The sequence below is a fragment of the Aquarana catesbeiana genome, linkage group LG08, assembly GCF_042186555.1.
Source record: "Aquarana catesbeiana isolate 2022-GZ linkage group LG08, ASM4218655v1, whole genome shotgun sequence".
Lineage (NCBI taxonomy): Eukaryota > Metazoa > Chordata > Amphibia > Anura > Ranidae > Aquarana > Aquarana catesbeiana.
The window spans coordinates 138,452,465-138,472,177 of NC_133331.1; the positions used below are offsets into that span (position 1 = coordinate 138,452,465).

General features: G+C 39.7%; 1 protein-coding gene and 1 pseudogene across 2 annotated transcripts in view; both read right to left on the minus strand.

Moving 5' to 3' along the window:
• Positions 1 to 341: 341 nt before the first annotated feature.
• The window catches only part of HERC4 (HECT and RLD domain containing E3 ubiquitin protein ligase 4), a 100,306-nt gene continuing 80,934 nt past the window's right edge, over positions 342 to 19,713 (minus strand). For both annotated transcript variants that reach the window (XM_073596442.1, XM_073596443.1), the window contains 5 exons: positions 16,237 to 16,303; positions 12,479 to 12,561; positions 6,969 to 7,152; positions 3,713 to 3,815; positions 342 to 871 (listed from right to left, as the gene is read on the minus strand). In XM_073596442.1, coding sequence (XP_073452543.1) covers positions 663 to 871; positions 3,713 to 3,815; positions 6,969 to 7,152; positions 12,479 to 12,561; positions 16,237 to 16,303 — 646 coding nt within the window. In that variant the 3' untranslated portion in view covers positions 342 to 662. The remainder of the gene's footprint in view (positions 872 to 3,712; positions 3,816 to 6,968; positions 7,153 to 12,478; positions 12,562 to 16,236; positions 16,304 to 19,713) is intronic.
• Positions 18,105 to 18,223, minus strand: LOC141107019 (5S ribosomal RNA; annotated as a pseudogene).

A 19,713-nucleotide genomic window follows, 5' to 3' on the forward strand; every position in this document is an offset into this window, starting at 1 on the left:
ATTGAATTCTGTTTTTATGTAGATTTTACGCAGTGTCCCAACTTTTTTTGAATAGGAAAGTACAGTCCTTTAGTTAAAATAGAAAGGGCAGCTACACTTTATGACATGTGTAAGCAGTGGTAAATGTTCAGTAGTCTCCAAAGCTCCGGTAATGATAGATTCCTCAAACATTAAAACATTAAAAAAATGTAAAATTGTGGACCAATAGGTTTTCTCTGTCCATTTTTTGCTAAAGTAAGACACCAGTGATGGAGAAGAGGCGGGCCAATCTCCTATTAGCATTCACTTTTGTATACCAGTAAACGATAAAATAAATATTATATAAAATGCCCAACACAGAATTACCAATGCATAATGTAAAAACATTGTTTATTTTTCACAGAATAGTTTATAAGGCTTGTATAGCATAAAATTAAGGTTTGAAATAACTAACTGGTGAGCAAACTGAAGCCTAATTTATGAGGGAGAAAAGTATTTTGTCTAGTTATATACAATGAATAATTTCTGTGTTTTACTTACACAGCCTGTACATGTTTCCCGTTTTGTTAATAGCAAAAACAACCTTTAGAAAACAATATACATAGAATAAATATAATTTTGGCTGGCTCAGTTATTAAGAGACTGCAAATAATCAATTGAGAAAAAGCCTTAATAGAAGTTCTTCAAACAAGGTTGAAGCCTTCATAATGGTCAATGGCTTGAATTAGTTTGTCTCGCAGAATTAATTTGCTGGTGTATTTGGGAAGGTCCAATAAATTGAAGCAGGTATGAGCGACGGGTAGAAAATCTTCTCCCCCTCCTGTTGGCTGGATTATAAGTTTTAAACTTTTCATGCCAAGAATTGGGATACGGTCACTTCCAGTCAAAAACACTGCAAAAAATATATAACAAAATGTCATATAGCGAGACGATAATACCAATGCATCGTCTAAAAGTATAATTATCATCATGTCACACAATATACAATTGCATTTGTATTTTTAGTTTAAAAAAGTGTCAGGTTTCCGTGATGTAATAAAATGAGACAAAGATAAATAATTTCAGAACTTTTTCCACCTTTAATGTGACCTATAAACTGTACAACTCAGTTGAACAACAAACTAAAATATCTTTTAGGGGGAGGGAAGTAAAAAAACAAAAATAAAATAATATGGCTGCATAAGTGTGCACACCCTCAAACTAATACTTTGTTGAAGCACCTTTTGATTTTATTACAGCACTCAGTTTTTTGGGTATGAGTCTTTTAACATGGCACATCTTGACTTGGCAATAACTCCCCACTCTTCTTTGCAAAAACACTGCAAATCTGTCAGATTGTGAGGGCATCTCCTGTGCACAGCCCTCTTCAGATCACCCCACAGATTTTCAATCGCATTCAAGTCTGGCCCCTGGCTGGTCCATTCGAAAATTTTAATCTATTTCTGTTGAAGCCATTTCTTTGAGGATGTGGATGTATGTTTTGGGTCGTTGTCATGCTGAAAGATGAAGTTCCTCTTCATGTTCAGTTTTCTAGCAAAAGCCTGAAGGTTTTGTACCAATATTGACTGGTATTTGGAACTGTTCATAACTCCCCCTACCTTGACTAAGGCCCCTGTTCCAGCTGTAGCAAAACGGCCCCAAAGCATGATGCTGCCACCACCATGCTTCACTGTGGGTACGGTGTTCTTTTGGTGATGTGAGCTAAACATATCTTTTGAATTATGGCCAAAAAGTTCAACCTTGGTTTCATCAGACCATACCACATTTTCCCACGTGCTAGTGGAAGACTTCAGATGTGTTTTGCAAAATTTAGCCAGGCTTGGATATTTTTCTTAGTAAGAAAAGTCTTCCATCTTGCCAATCTACCCCATAGCCCAGACATATGAAAAATACGGGAGATTGTTGTGACATGTACCACACCGTCAGTACTTGCCAGATATTCCTGCAGCTCCTTTAATGTTGCTGTAGGGCACTTGGCAGCCTCCCTGACCAGTTTTCTTCTCATCGATTTTGGAGGGCGTCCAGTTCTTGGTAATGTCACTGTTGTGCCATATTTTCTCCACTGGTTTATGATAGTCTTCACTGTGTTCCATGGTATATCTAATGCCTTGGAAATTCTTTTGTACCCTTCTTCTGTCAGATACCATTTAACAATGAGATCCCTCTGATGCTTTGGAAGCTGTCTGCATACCATGGCTTTTGCTGTAGGATGCGACTAAGAAAATGTCAGGAAAGACCTACTAGAACAACTGAACTTTATTTGGGGCTAATCAGAGGTATTTTAACCACTTCAGCCCCGGAAGATTTGGCTGCTTAATGAACAGGCCATTTTCTGCAATATGGCACTGCGTCGCTTTAACTGACAATTGCGCGGTCGTACGATGCTGTACCCAAACAAAATTGACGCCCTTGTTTTCCCATAAATAGAGCTTTCTTTTGGTGGTATTTGTTCTTCTCTGCAGTTTTTATTTTTGCGCTATAAACACAAAAAAACACAATATTTTGTACTTTTTGCTATAATACATATCCCCAATTTTTTTTTAAAAAAAAGCTAATTTTTTTCCACATTTTAGATATGTATTCTTCTACATATTTTTGGTAATAAAAATCGCAATAAGCGTATATTGATTGGTTTGCGCAAAATTTATAGCATCTACAAAATAGGAGAAAGATTTATGGCATTATTTTTTTTTTTACTAGTAATGGCGGTGATCAGCGATTTTTAATCAGGACTGCAACATTATGGCGGACAGATCGGACACTTGTGACACATTTTTGGGACCATTGACAATTATACAGCGATCAGTGCTATAAAAATGCACCAACTACTGTGTAAATGTCACTGGCAGTAGGGGGCAATCAAGGTGTTAACTGTGTTCCCTAGTGTGTGTTCTAACTGTAGGGGGATGGGAGTGACTGGAGGAAATGACAGATCATTGTTCCTAGCTAGTAGGAACTCACGATCTGTCTCTCCTCTCCTCACAGAACAGGGATTTGTGAGTTTAGACACACACACACACACAAAGTCCCTGTTCTGGCTCTCATGTCCACGACCGCCGGCCACGCGCATCAGCACCCCCGCAGTGCAGCGGGTGCACGCGTCTGCCATCCCGCTTAAAGGGGCCGACGTACAGCTATGACGGTTCGTGCTGACCTGCCACAGTATAATGACGGTGGCTGGTCGGCAAATGGTTAAATGATGGCACGTGTGCACTGACTCCTATTTAACATGAGTTTGAATGTGGTTGCCTAATTCTGAACACAGCTACATCCCCATAACTGCACACTTATGCAACCACATTATTTTTTTTATATTATTTTTACTTCACCTAAAAGATTTCAGTTTGTTTTCCAATTGAGTTGTACAGTTTATAGGTTACATTAAAGGTGAAAACAGTTCTGAAATGATTAATCTTTGTCTCGTTTTTTTACATCACAGAAATCTGACATTTTAACAGGGGTGTGTAGACTTTTTATATCCACTGTATCAACAGCTACACTTTTCATAATTCCAACTTTAATAAATGTTCCTGTTTAATATTGCAGGCCCACAGACAGGTTATCTGGCTTATCTTTATAACAGACACAAAGTTCCAGTGTGAATAAATGTGTCTCTTGTAATGCTTGGAGGTACAGAGCAACATGGATCATATACAAGTGGTATCAGACTACCTGAGGAACTGGTCAAATATGGAACAAACCACTGAAGAATCATAGTGTAAACAATACTCACATAAGAACTGCTTTTTCTTTTCCAGGGATAATTCATGGAAAACGTTCCAGAAGATTTTAATCGTTGGGTGATCTGCCCAATACTCGCCCCTATATTCTGTATGCTAAATAGAACAAAATTTGAACTTTTAAATCACATGTATTGTTTATACTTCTATATTATTATAGAACTATGCCATATTTAAAAGATTAATATTGAAATATATACACACAGTATCTCACAAAAGGTGAGTACACCCCTCACATTTTTGTAAATATTTTATTATATCTTTTCATGTGACAACACTGAAGAAATGACACTTTGCTATGATGTAAAGTAGTGAGTGTACAGCTTGTATAACAGTCTAAATTTGCTGTCCTCTCAAAATAACAACACACACCCATTAATGTCTAAACCACTGGCAACAAAAGTGAGTACACCCCTAAGTGAAAATGTCCACATTGGGCCCAATTAGCCATTTTCCCTCCCCGATGTCATGTGACTCGTTAGTGTTACAAGGTCTCAGGTGCGAATGGGGAGCAGGTGAGTTAAATTTGGTGTTATTGCTCTCACTTTCTCATACTGGTCACTGGAGGTTCAACATGGCACCTCATGGCAAATGACTCTCTGAGTATTTAAAAAAAAAACAAAAAAAAAAAATAGCTCTACATAAAGATGGCCTAGGCTATAAGAAGATTTCCAAGACCCTGAAATTGAGCTGCAGCATGGTGGCCAAGACCATACAGTGGTTTAACAGGGCAGGTTCCACTCGGAACAGGCCCCACCATGGTCGACCAAAGTTGGGTGCACGTGCTCAGCGTCATATCCAGGGGTTGTCTTTGGAAAATAAACGTATGAGTGCTGCCAGCATTGCTGCAGAGGTTGAAGGGGTGGGGGGTTAGCCTGTCAGTGCTCAGACCATACGCCGAACACTGCATCAAATTGGTCTGCATGGATGTCGTCCCAGAAGGAAGCCTCTTCTAAAGATGATGCACAAGAAAGCCCGCAAACATTTTGCTGTCAAGCGTGTGTGGCGGCAGCCAGGTGAGGAGTACAAAGACAAGTGTGTGTTGCCTACAGTCAAGCATGGTGGCGGGAGTGTCATGGTCTGGGGCTGCATGAGTGCTGCCGGCACTGGGGAGCTACAGTTCATTGAGGGAACCATGAATGCCAACATGTACTATGACATACTGAAGCAGGGCATGATCCCCTCCCTTCGCAGACTGGGCCGCAGGGCAGTATTCCAACATAACGACCCCAAACATACCTCCAAGACAACCACTGCTTTGCTAAAGAAGCTGAGGGTAAAGGTGATGGACTGGCCAAGCATATCTCCAAACCTAAACCCTATGGGGCACCCTCAAATGGAAGGTGGAGGAGCGGAAGGTCTCCAACATCGACCAGCTCCGTGATGTCATCATGGAGTGGAAGAGGACACCAGTGCCAACCTGAACTCCATGCCCAAGAGGGTTAAGGCAGTGCTGGAAAAGAATGGTGACCACACAAAATATTGACACTTTGGGCCCATTTTGGACATTTTTACTTAGGGGTGTACTCACTTTTGTTGGCAGCTGTTTAGACATTAATGGCTGTGTGTTCAGTTATATAGAGGGGACAGCAAATTTACACTGTTATACAAGCTGTACACTCACTACTTTACATTGTAGCAAAGTGCCATTTCTTCAGTGTTGTCACATGAAAAGGTATAATAAAATATTTACAAAAATGTGAGAGGTGTACTCACCTTTTGTGAGATACTGTTATATATATATTGCACTGACAAGGCTGCACTGACAAGGCTGCAGATGGACACTGATAAGGCTGCATTGATGGGCATTTAAATGTAAGTTTTTTTTTCCTTAAACTTCCCTCCTAAAAGATTTTTCCTTTAAAATTCCCTCCTAAACTTGGGGTGCGTGTTATACGCCGATAAATACTATATTTTATATATATATATATATATGTATATATATATATATATATATACATACATACATACACATACATACATACACATACATACATACACACACACATATATACATACACACTGTATATCTTAGTTGAATACAAATTAACACATGGAGTGTAGTAAGAAGATGGTCTTCCCATCTCAAAATGTATGTAAACCTGAAGTTTCACACTGTGTGGCATCAAGCATCATTGTGTACCTTTCTGTAAATCAAATCTTTGTTGAATTGTTTTCTATGTTTATTACCTGGAGATCCTGCTGGTATTAGTACCTGTTTAAAGCGGAATTCCAGCCTAACATTAGCTAGTCTTAAACATGTTCCCTCCTGCTGCCTAACCTGTGTAAAGAAGATCAGCATAATTACCTATTTTTAGTCCACTCCGGTGTTGGAATTTTACTTTAAGGACAACACCATTAGGATTTTCCCTCGCAGTTACCACCAGCAGTGATGTCAGCTTACCATGCACGCTCCTTCAGTGAAACTACAGGATGCTGTGCATGCTCCTTCAATAGGATTACAAGAGACCTTGCTCACACACCATTCCTGTAGTCTTCACTTTAGCCTGTCACAAAGTTTTGAACACTCCTCCTTCTCTGCCTCCTGTTCAGACATACAGTACTTATGCAAGGCTACATTGAACATGTTCCAAGAAAATCCATATTTGCCATAATAAAGAGATGTGCACCCACTAGGAGAGCCAGAGGCAAAGTTAAAAGCATTTTTTTTTAGAACAAAGTGATTCAGCAGATTTATAAACACTATAGAGGAGCATTATTTTAAGGTTTACTTATACTTTAAACTGGATTTTACTCTCTAAGTAAACAGTATGTTAAAGATGGGGTTATAAAGAAAAAAAAAAATCTATCAAGAGCACTGGAAAAAACATGGTATGGTATTTATGAATTTGCATGACATGAATTTATGTGCAGCTAGCAATCACAAAATAAAGCTATGGTGAAACTTTGTTCCTCCATCTTTACTGGTAATTCCCCCACTCTTCACTAACAAGAGATGGCTTGGGATGGGAAACAAGCTCCCCATGAACTTATTTTTTAAAACATTTTAATAACCTGCTGAAATGGGGGTAACTAGGATTTCTTTTTTCATTTATTTGTATTGCATGAATAAGGTACTAGCCAGTTTACCATTCTAAACTCCAAAAAGGATGTAAAAGACCTACAGGAATAGTACATTTGAACTGTATAGGTTTGCAGAAGTGAATAATTTGTGGAGTAAATTTAAACAGCTTCACTTATTTCTACTAATTAGCAAAATATTTTGTAAAATGCTCTTGATTTTCGGACCTTTTCTAGCTCCATCCAGTCGTAGTTTGTGTTGCCAATGACCATAGCCTGCAGTTCATTAGGCTGAAAGAGCTCTAGAACTCTGCCTCCACACACTTTATGGAAACCTTTGTAAAATGCATCAAATAAGGAGGCCACAGAGTGACTGAAGACGTAGTCCACATAGGCTTCAACAAATTCTTGTCTGTGAACCGAAAAAAAAAACACAAAATGTAAAAACACTATTCATACTGCAAATCCAGTACAACAAAGCTCCTTTACTGTACACATTTTTTGTCTACTAAAAATCTCAGCCCCTGGTATACTTTCTTTTATTTTAAGAAGCATAGGTCAATCCAAAAAGTGAACACACTAGGATAACGATCTTTATTAAAGAAATAAAGCCGTTAATAAAAATGTTACTAAGAGATTTGATAATTACAGTCACATCTCTAAAATAGAGCTCCTTATCCTTGTGTTAAAGCTTTGTTAATTGAGTTTATAGTCTAGTCAAGCTTCTTAAAGCAGAACCACAGCCAAAATAAATACATTGCCCATAATAAGTATAAGAGAAACTAAAAAAGAAAAAATGCATGTCAAAAGAATGACAATATTTTAGCTGTAGTTATAGTAAAGTTTACTCCATGATCAGATGTTTCTTCCTCTTCTTGTGCTGTCCACTAGCTGCAGACATTTCTACTGCATTTGGTTCAAGGCCAAATGGCGTTATCAAGCTCAGTCACTTACATTTTCCAATAGAATTGAGAACTCAAATGACTATAGTGCTTAGCTTACAGCTAACTGCAAAAGAGGTCTTTGCTGTGTAATCTGACAAGCATCTCAGAAATATCTGTAGCTTCAAAAACATGTATTTTAACTCCTTAAGAGTACCTGAACTAAATAAACCACCTGGCAGGCCCAAAGCCATGAGCTCTCAACTGTAAAAGGTCCAATCTGTGCTTTCTTTTGCCACATTCCATGCCTTGCTGCTGGCTGTTAAATGTGATAGGTGGCTTTAATGATCAACTGACCTGTGGGAATCTGGGGTAAAATATTAAATTTGAAAATACATGCAGTCTTGGGTTACCAACAAGATAGGTTCTGTAGGTTTGTTCTTAAACTGAATTTATATGCAAGTTGAAACAGGTAAAATATTTTAAGTGCAACTCCAGCCAAAAATTATTTTGTTTTGGATAGCATAGGGGAGGGTTAACTGGCCATGCAGTGATGTGGGATTGCTGGCTGGTCCACCTGGCAGTTTCCGAGAACCAGTGTGACGTCACACTGCCTCCGTTCTTCAGTAGGAGTTGTATGTAAGTTGGATGTTTGTAACTCAGGTACTCCCTGTATATCTTTCATTTCTTGTGTGAGAAAGAAAGACTGAACAAACCATGTCAAAGTAAGGGCTCCTTCACGCGGACGTGTCCATGTACGGAGCCCGCTCTGCTCAGCGGGGGATCGCTCCGTCAATCCCCGCTGAGCAGGCAGATGACAGGTCCGTCGCTGCACACTGCTCTCCCCTGTGGGGGATCGGATGACGACGGACCATAGAGTCTGTCGTCACCCGATCCGATGACGGATGGAAAAGTAGGTTTTTCCTCCGTCACACTTTTTCGGATCGGAGCGGGTCGGATGCCAGCGGACATGTCACCGCTGACATCCGATGATCCATAGAGGTCTATGGAGCGTCCGTTCAGGTCCGCCTAAAAAACTGACAGGTGGACCTGAACGGATCGTCCGTGTGAAAGAAGCCTAAAGCTGCATTTTTTTTTATTCAGCACGAAAGGAACCCCAGCTGTGCTGATGGAACCAGGGAAGCAAAGATTCCAATCACTGCAATAAAACACCTGGATAAAACTTTTTTCTTATTAGATCGGAATTATAAATTTTCCTGTCTTAACGTTTGAACAATCCGTTCACCACAAACAATGTATATGTAGCAATATATCATTAATGAACCTCTTTAAATTCTAGAGCAGGCTACCTCAGCCCCCAGTCTCATATAGAAAACTTCTCCATCACATCCTGCTATCTGTCTTGGTATTTGGAAAGGGAAAACTGTTCTTGAAGTAAGGAAGTTGATCAGCAGCTGACCTCATTAACATACACCCTGCACCTGCTCTCCCCCTTCAGGAGAATGCTCTTGCCTGCCTCTGCATTCACAGCCTCTCTTTTAAGCATGCCTGTACTTTTATGCTGGCATGGCTGCCTCCTTGCCTTTATAATAAGTCTATAAACAAGGAATTTAAAAAAAGTGCTCTGTAGCCCATCGACTAACAACATACCACCCCTCTTCCATTGTTTAATGTATATTTGAAAATCTAAATAAAGAATTGATTACAAAAAGTTCTTTATCATTCCAGCAAAACAGACCCGTTTATATAGGCCAAGTTGGCATAATATGGGATGTATTATAGATTAAGGCAGTAGATAAGTGTAAAAAACAAACAAAAAAAACAGAAAACAAAAACAAAACCGTATGGGTTTGGACCAGAGATGTCTATGCAAATAGTAAAGCAGTTTTAAAAAATATAACATTTTGCAAGTTTATCCTCTGCAGACACGATACCAAAATATATATTTTTTTAAGCACCATATTAAATTTAAAGAGCCAACATTGAATCCCTGGTACTAAAATCTCCACTATTACTATTATTAACTAGTATTTATAAAGTGGGCATTCATGGTAATTGGTGTCATCATCAAGACTCATCAAGAGTACAGCAGAGGACACAGGAAGCAGAACAGGGCCAACCACAGTTGCTGATCATGGGAAGCGATGATTATATCCAGAGCACTAAAAGAAAAGAACCTAAATGTTTAAGTGCCTGCTTATGTCCCTATGAGTGGGCTCCCTCCAGGCAAACCTGCCCTTAATTTAACCACTGCTATATATGCTCCAACTTGGAGACTCTTAAAAATACAGAGTTAGGACCACAGTATACATAAGAGTCTTGGAGGGATACTGCGGCTTTCACATATATTTGCAAGTGTGTGCAATTGTTAGACAGGGTCAGTTTTCCTGAAGGCTAGCCAGTAAGTGTGCTGGAAAAAGGTCTCTTGTTTGTGATGTGCAAAGCCCTTCCATGTGCATCTTACTGCAAAGGCTGGCAATAGATTGGGGTGGTTGCCACTTATCTGTACAGTTTGTCAGTGGATCTGACGTAGGGACACGTTGGATGGTTTCAGCTGCTGTTGTGCTTTTGCTGGGCATCCAATGTGTCCCTTTGCCTTTAAGGAGAAGTGGGCTCCCGACAGGCAAGCCTGACCTTAATCTAACCACTGCTATATATGCTCCGACATACATATATATATATATATATATATATATATATATATATATATATATATATATATATATATATATATATATATATATATATATATATAAAACTCTCAAAATTATAGTTGTTAGGAGGTAGGACTGCAGTATACAGAGAACCCTTGGCAGGGTACCGTGGCTTTCACATATATTTGCAAACGTGTGCAACTAAACTGCCTTTTTTTTTTTTAACTTGTTAGACAGGGTCAATTCGTTTTTTTTGCAGGCTAGATGGTAAGCGTGCTGGGAAATTTTCTGCTGTTTGTGACACTAAAAGAAAATAACCTAAATGTTCAAGTGCCTGGAGAAGACCGATATTCAATGTGGAAGTTTCTCAAATCAATAGGTATATTTTACACCAAGAATCTTATCCATGGGTCACTGTGAAGATGAAAAATTAGTTTCTGTGTAAGCGTTACAAGAAAAGCTGCACTAAAAGGAACTTCTAGGTACCATCCACAAGGTGGTGCCAAACACAAAGCTTATAATGTAGCTGGGAAATTGGGAACCCTTTGGGTCTTTGTCTCCTGGCTTTGTGTGAAATGTTGCCACTTATGTTATCTATTGTTGTGGTATTATCCAGCATACTCAGAACAGCAAGTACAGCTTGTACAAGTGTCTTCTTCTAGAAAATCTGCTCCAAACCCATGACGAAAAACCAAAGATCTTCAGCACTCAGATGTGCTAATTAATGAACAAAGGCTATTTGTTCACACTGGTATTTTTAGGTCTGTCATCAGCTCCCAGCACTACGAACCTAAAGCGTTAGCCTGACTGTCTGAATGTATTTTTAGGCAGCAGTCATAAGTTGTTAGCATTGCTGGCATATCTGTCCGCTCTGACCTCTGCACATTGGACAAGTACCTTCATTTTGTAAAGGTGATATCACTGGTTACTTTGAGGCCCGTGAACAGGACTGTAGTTATTAAGTCTTCCTTTTATCACATGGAATGAGCTGGCTTTGTAAAAGACCTTTCACTGAAGACCTCCCTGATGCTCATGATCGGCAATCAAATGTGTTATATAGATGACAGAAGTTAGCCATGAAAGATCTTGCATTACCCTGTTAAACATAAGCAGCTGTGCGCCATTTTAGAGCTACATATAGAAGCAAGATAGCAGCCTGATATACGTTGAGGATCGGGATGCTGAACAATCTTCCTAGCAAAAAGATCATTATACAGGGGGACGGGGGTAACACCTAAACAGTGGCTTATGATGCAGAGGAACACTGACATCAGCCATGGTGGCTTGTACTCACAGTCTTTCCTCAGTTTTCTGAGCTGGGCAATGCTGGGCATCCAAACCAGAAGACTGAAGACATCTTGTGGCGAAGAAAAGGCACTGCTGGAGACTGTTTCAGATAGAGTATTGCAGCTTTTTATTTAAAAAACTTCTAGGAGTATAGTATGTTGGTATTATTTTAATTATTATTTGGTGTAATGTTAGACAAAGCGGTGTATTATTTGCATTTGGTAGCTTGATTTTCTGTTATTTTAATCTGTTATTTATTCTATGCTGTATGGATGGATTATTAGAGTATAGTTTTATTTTTTTTTTTATTTGGTGCTAACGGCTGTTATTGGTAATTTTGTTGTGCCTTTGTATCTTGTTCTGTTTATTGTTGTGATCTTGTGTTGTCTTTGTTGTGTGTGGCTGTGTCACAACAATTTCCCTTTGGGATAAATAAAGTAACAGTAAAAGTAGGAGGACACTTAAAAAATTAGCTCTGGAATAGCACAGCATTTGCTAGATAATGCCATACATAGAAGACTTTTTTTTTACTATTCATATGCAAACTTTTTTTTTTAGCTTTCGTCTATTTTGTTGGTTGATTTTTGAAGTGAAAGCATATTTCATTTGTATATAACTGCCGTGATTTGTAGCAGAAACACAATAAGTGTCATTATAAATTGGATAAACGATTGAACAAACTTATCTACAGTAATACTAGTTGTTTCAGGAAAATTATAAATATATATACTGCATATCTTTCGGTATAATAAGTAGTGAAGTTTTTTCTGAATCAATTTACTCACAGCTAAGAGATAGAAATTTGCTCCAGTCCATTTAAGTATAAGCATAAATCTGCTCACTGGCCTGATACACAACGAAAAAAGTTTAGCTGAGCAAACCTGCCAACTAGTAAAAAAGCCAGATAAGACAAAATATACACTTTAGATCTAGTAAGGAATTCTTTGGAAATTACCTGTTTTTCTTGTTTACGAGTATTTCGGCACCATTTGCAATCAGCTCCCTGACCTCTGTTGTCCCAAAATTATCCACTGTGATCTGTTTAACAGAAAAACAAAAGCAAAGTTCTAAAATGCATAGAAAACTAAAACTGCTTTAATAATCAAATAAAAACACAGCTATAGTTTCAAAGATTGAGGCCCATAAATAGGCATATTAAACAGATCTGACCAGCCAAGGAGACAGACATGACCTACCATCCATCAGTTGTGGAACATCCGAACTTCACACAGTATACGTAATACACACAATTGGGTCTTAAACAATCACATCTTCCATCAATACTGCTCAAGATCCAAGTAAAATAATGGCAGAGCAAAAAGGCAGTGAAATTCACACAATTATAAGCAGAGAAGGTACAAAACCACCTTTTTTGCAGTAAAACATAACATTTCATATAACTTAGCAAAATGTTGCGTAGAACGGAATGAGACTGCAGAAAAGACATTTGACTGTAAACCAAGCAAGGGCAGCAACTAAAACAGAACAAATGTTCTCTATGTTCTTTATGAAGCACCAGCAACAACAACGTATGACACTACAAGTTTGCATTTAAAACTTTTTATTCAGGGTACTAGGTGGAACTATGACCCAGCAGCTTTACATTAACATTAATTTTAAAAACACAGTGATGTTTGTGCTACTTTCAAAGCTATAATCCCTTTTCTAGGAAATGTACAATTTGCTCTAGCGCAAATTCGACAGCTTCTTAAAGTTGTGGGTTTGTTTGACAGTTGCATTGGGACGTTGTATGGGGATGTGGCTAATTAGCTGCTATGGTAGTGCTGTGCCTATCTGTGGGTACTCCCCGTCATGTTCTTGAACTTGATAGTTCCTACTCAGTTATGTGATGTTATCGCCATCGCGTTACTGACTGTCTTTAGGTGCATGCGGGTAGTCACACCACTTAGCAGTATAATTTACTGGGATTTTGTGTGCATGCATGAGTGCTGTGGTGCCCTGTTAGGTTCTTTATAGCCACGTTGTCATGATTCCAACCCCCTCCCGGCCTTTTAACCACTTAAAGCGGGATTCCGGCCACCTACATTTTTTTTTTTTTAAAAGTCAGCAGCTACAAACACTGTAGCTGCTGACTTTAAATAAGTAGACTTACCTGTCCTGGGTGCCCGCGACGTTGGCCGCCTGAGGCCGACCCGTCCCTCGGCTCTCGGCACCACCAACCTAAGAAAGGGAAACAGGCAGTGGAGCCTTGCGGCTTCACTGCCAGTTTCCTACTGCGCACGCACGAGCGGCGCGGCGCTCTGTGAATGGCCCCGTGGTTTTCTGGGAACACACACAGTTCCCAGAAGGCAACAGGGCCGCTCACCAAGGAGCATTACACGCCGCGGAATAGGAAGAGGCAGATTAGGAAGACTGCCAAGCAACAAGGGTTTCAGGTAAGTAAAATTTTTTTTTTTTTCACGTTTTTTTAAAAGAAAATTTAAAAATTTTTGTGTATTTTTTTTTTGGGTGGTCCTCCACTTTAAGGACCGAGCCTATTTCTGACACGTGTTTACAAGTTAACATTTTTCTTAATTCTTATTTATTATTTTTATTTTTTTTGCGAGAAAATTAGAACCCCCAAACGTTATATATATATATATATTTTTTTTTTTTAGCAGACACCCTAGAATACCCAAGATATATAGATATATATCTATATATAAATATATATCTATATATATCTATATCTATATATATCTATATATATCTATATATAGATATATATAGATATATATATATATATATATATATATATATATATATATATATATATATATATATATATATATATATATATAGAGATATATATATATATATATATATATATATATATATATATATATATAATAAGAATAAACTGGAGATTGTTGCAATACTTTATGTCACACCGTATTTGCGCAGCGGTCTTAGAAACATAATTTTTTGGAAAGAATACACTTTTTTGAATTAAAAAAAATAAGAAAACCGTAAAGTTAGACCAATTTTTTTCTATGACGTGAAAGATAATGTCACGCCAAATAAATTGACACCAAACATGTCACGTTTCAAAATTGCGCCGCTCGTGGAATGGCAACAAACTTGGCACTTAAAGACCTCCATAGGCGACGTTTAAAATTTTCTACACGTGTGGTTTGAGCACCGTTTATATATGTGGGCACGACTTGCGCGTGGGTTCGCTTCTGCGCACGTGCTCGGAAGGACGGAATGCTTTAAAAAAAAAAAAAAAAAAATGTTTTTTCCTTATTTTTATTTTATTTTTTTACACTGTCCCTTTAAAAAAAAAAAAAAAAAAAAATTATGGATCACTTTTATTTCTATTACAAGGAATGTAAACATCTCTTGTAATAGAGAAAAAGCATGACAGGGCCTCTTTAATGTGAGATCTGGGGTCAGAAAGACCTCAGATCTCATATTTACACTTAAAAGCAATAACAAAAATGTATCCCTTTAAGGCCGGAAGTGACATTTGATGTCGCTCCGGTCCTTCAAGGGCATAGAGTGGAGTGGGGACATAATGCCCTCACTCGACTTCCTGCCCATTCATCGCGGGGATCAGATAGTTTCTGCAGCTTCCAATGGCTCCAGTAAGCGGTGGGGAGAGGCGCCAGAGGCACCTCTCCCACCAACCATAAAAGTGATCTTGTAGCAAATCTGCTGCCGAGACCACTTTTATTTTAAAGAGGATCGCTGGCTGTGGATAAAAAATACCAAGGTTATGGCAGCTATCTGCTGCCATAACAACGGTATTTAACGTTGAAGTAGCAACGTATATCTGCGGTGGGCGGTCCGGAAGTGGTTAAGGGATTTAGGATGCTGGGAGGTGGGGCAGGGTTTATGATCATGTGACCACCGTGAATGGCTGTCACATGGTCTCCCGATCAGGAACTTTCCGTTAGCTGCCGGTAACTGCGCCAGGAGCGCGCAGAGCACATACTCTTGACACAGCTGTCTTTACAATATTGCATGCAAATATGCAGCCGCTCAGCGCCAAGTCTCACCCACCGAGAGGCAGCATATATGCCTGCGGCCGGCACCAAGAGGTTAAAGCGGTTTTGCCAATTTTGCAAGACTATGCTGCCTGGGTTCTCATTCTGTGAGTCTTTGTTTGAGACACCTTGTCTCCATGTGTTTATGAGTAGATTTACAGTCTTGAGAGCCACATCCTAGTTGTTGGTGCATCAGCGAGTTTTGCATTCTGGGTAAGTGATATTAACCCCTAATTATTGGCTCATATATTATCCTGAATTATTTAACCTATAAGATGTACAAATATCAGACAAATGTCACAAAATAAACGAAAGACTTAGGCTGCATTCACACTACAGTGTTTTGAATCGCGGGCAGATTTGTCACGAATCTGCTCGCGATTTGAAAGCTCTGATGTGTGAATGACAAATCACGGACTTCATTTGAATGACACCTCAAATCGCAGTGCGGGTCTGCCGCGATTGTCACGCGATAAAACATACGTCAATCCAAAACGCGGGAAGCATGTCGCCCAAAAAAGTTTAGGAGCTTCCTTAGGGTGACATGCACTGCGATTTGAGGTGTCATTCAAATGAATGGCATCTCAAATCTGCCTACAATTCAAAACGATGTAGTGTGAATGCAACCTTAGGGTAAAGTGTAGTAAGATCCTTTAGAACTGGGGCAGCCCACGGCTTCACTCAGACTTAGTAACAGGCAAAACGGTTATCAATTGACACGTACTGTAAAGTTTAGGCAAAATGTATCTTCAATGTCATCTTCTGTATAGTCCAACAGCTGCTGCATGCTCCTGGATCACACAAAAATGAGGAAAAATGTTTAGAAGGGTTCACAAACCAGAAACTGTAAACTACTACTACTACTACTGGAGTATTATTATAAAGGTCCAGAGAATCATTTTCCCTTTATGAAAACAGCCTTTCTGGTTACGGTAAATGCCTTCACTTACAATACGTTTTATTGGAGTGCACCTGGGTTCAAATTTGACCCACTGCATCAAAATGGATTGGCTGTGCTTCAATGCTGCATGCCAAACACCATATAAATCACGATCCAGATCTCCCACTAACAAAAACTAAATAGAAGGCAGGCTGTATCCTTGAATACACATACAATATATAGACAGAGAGAGAGAGAGACACACACAGACATACAGATGCACGCACTCCGATCAGCTATGACCACTTACATGTACAGTAAATAACATTGATTGTGTTATAATGGCATCCGAAAATGGATGGGATATTAGACAGCAAGTGAACATGTTGTTCCTGAAGTTGATGTGTTGAAAGCAAAAAAAAAAAAAAATAGGATTTTTATAACAGTTTACCTGTAAAATCCTTTTCTTTGAAGTACATCACGGGACACAGAGCCATAGTAGTTACTATGTGGGTTATAGTATATAAACCCTCCCACTACTGGGAGTACCTCAGTTTTTGTAGCAAAGCAATACACGTGTATACTAGAAAGAGGGGTGGGACCTCTGTGTCCCATGATGTACTTCAAAGAAAAGGATTTCTTGATAGTACTCAAGACCGGCTTTATTTCTAATCTCATCTGTAGAAAGTCAAGGATTCTACCTATGGTATATTTCCTGGGGTGCCAACCCCTGGATTCACACCAGGAGACATATGCCTTCCAGACTCTATAATATATGACTCTGGAGGCCGGGTTCCTTGCATTAACCAGAGTAGGCTCCACTGAACCTGACAGCCCACGCTTCTACAGAATGTGGGTCTCAATAGCCAAACCATTAATTTTAACGTTTGTAAAGCAAGATGGAATACTGGACCTTGCGAGAGAAGGTCTGGCAGTGGCGGTAGGGTCTATGTGCCCCCTACCGCCATCTTTACGATCTCTGCATACCAAGATTTCCTGGGCCACAAGAATCACCGACTTCCCTTCCTGCTTGATCCTGCGAAGAAGTTGTGGATGCAGGCAGAATAGGAGGGAGTGCATAAATCAGTGAGAACCGATTCCACGGGAATAGCAAGGCATCTGTTCCGCATGCTAGCGGATCCTTTGTTCTTGACACAAAATTGTTCATTTCTTTGTTTAAACCTGGATGCAAACAGATCAACGTCTGGGATCCCCCATCTTTGACATATTGACATTAAGATTTCAGGGTGAAGGAACCATTCTCCCGGGAACAACTGCTGGCGACTCAAGTAGTCCGCCTGACAATTTTCTATTCCTAGAATGAAGACTGCCGATAGGCAAAGTACATTGTTTTCTGCCCAAGATAGGATATGATTCACCTTTCTCTGGGCCGCACAACTTCTTGTGCCCCCTTGGTGATTAATATAGGCCATTGTTGTGGCATTGTCGGATTGAATCCTGGCAAGAGAATTCTGTAAACTGAACATTCAGGCCCTCAGGACCAAGTGCTCTGCCTGAATTTCTAGAATGTTAATGGGCAAGGCCATTTCTGACCTGGGCCACTTCTCTTGGACAGTTGCCTCTTCCAGGACTGCTCCCCAACCCAAAAAAGGTTGGCATATGTTGTTACCACTTCCCAGGTAACTGAAGGAAGGATTTTCCCCTTTGCAGATTTTTGGTTATTAACCATAAACTGAGGCTCCGGCACACCCAGCATACAGCACCTGGTATTTCCAGGCGGTCTCCCATCCAGGCACTAACCAGGCCTGACCCTGCTTAGCCTGCAAGATCCGACGAGATCGGACGCTTTCAGGGTGATGTGGCCGTAGACTTTGGAGTCAGACACATTGGGAATCTGGGAATCTAGAGCTTGAACCCTATGTTCCAAGCCAATAGGATACTGTTTTGCAGCAGTCTCGAATGAAACTGAGCATAAGGAACGGCCTCAAATGAAGCCGCCATCTTTCCCAACAACCTCATGCAAAGCTGACTGAAGAATTCATCTTGCTTCGACCACCTGAACCAGTTCCTTTTATGGCGCTGATCTTTGCCTGGGGCAAGAATACCCTTTTCTGGGTGTATCTATGATCAGACCCAAGTATTTTAGCCTTCTTCATGGTTTTAAAGAAGATTTCTTCTAGGTTGAGAATTTGACCTAGATATTCTAGGTAGTTGAATGTGGTGACCATACTTTGGTCTAAGCGGGCTACCGACTGGTCTATCAAGAACAGATCGGCTAGGTAAACCATAATTGTTATACCTTGGGCCCTTAATCTGGCTAGAAGAGGGGCCAGAACCTCTGTAAACACTCAAGGTAGACCGAAAAGCAGAGCTACACACTGAAAATGAAGATTTTCCACCTTGAAAAGTAGATATTACTAGTGAGCGAGGAAATAGGCACATGGAGGTATGCATCTTTGATGTCGATTGACGCCAGAAGTTCTCCTCCTTGTAGGATGGAGATAGCGGATTGGATTGACTCCATGCGAAAAAAGGAGTGGTTATATTCAGGAATTGGATTTAAATTTTTGAGTTCCAGAATGTCCATTCGGTTTTGGAAAAAAAGGTTTGAACCAAACCCCAACCTCTGCTCTTATATGGGGACCACCATGATCATTTTTTGCCAAAAGATGGTCCAATGCTTGAGTGAAAGACCTCTTTTTCTCTGGATCCTTAGGCACGTTTGATCTGAGAAAATGAGGAGAATTCCGGTTGGTACCTTGGAGCTATTGAGGAAGTTCCCCATCTGCCTCGACACTCTTCCTGCCAGATCCTTGGAGAACTGCAGAAGAATTCCCCCTATTCGAGCGAGGGCGACTCCTTATAAGGAGGCTTCAGTATTTTGTGAGGTTTCCTTCACCAAAGACCTCTTTTGTCCCTGGGGTTGACCCTGAGGATTACCTTTTGAATTTGACGACCGAGGCCGTTGTGACTGCCTGGAGTTTTTAAAATGAAAATACATTTACTCCTTTTCTTAAATGGCAAATGGGTACTTTTTCCACTAGAATTTCTTTGGATGCATTACCCGAATCATCCCCAAATAGCTACTGCAAAAGGAAGACTAGCCAGGAGCTTCTTGCATGGTGCTTAGCGAAGGGCGCATGGCCTGAAGGAAAGAATCTCTGATAGCAACTATTGCAAACATAAAGCTGCTAGTAACTTGCCAGATCTTGAGCCTGCTGAGCAGGATAACACCTGTTTAAACTGGTCTCTCAATGATTAACCAATTACTATCAGTGCAAGCTGAGACACTCAATCTGCCAGAGAAAAAAGGGTTTGTTTTTTTTTTTTTTTAATAATAGCAATTCCAACTTTTTATTC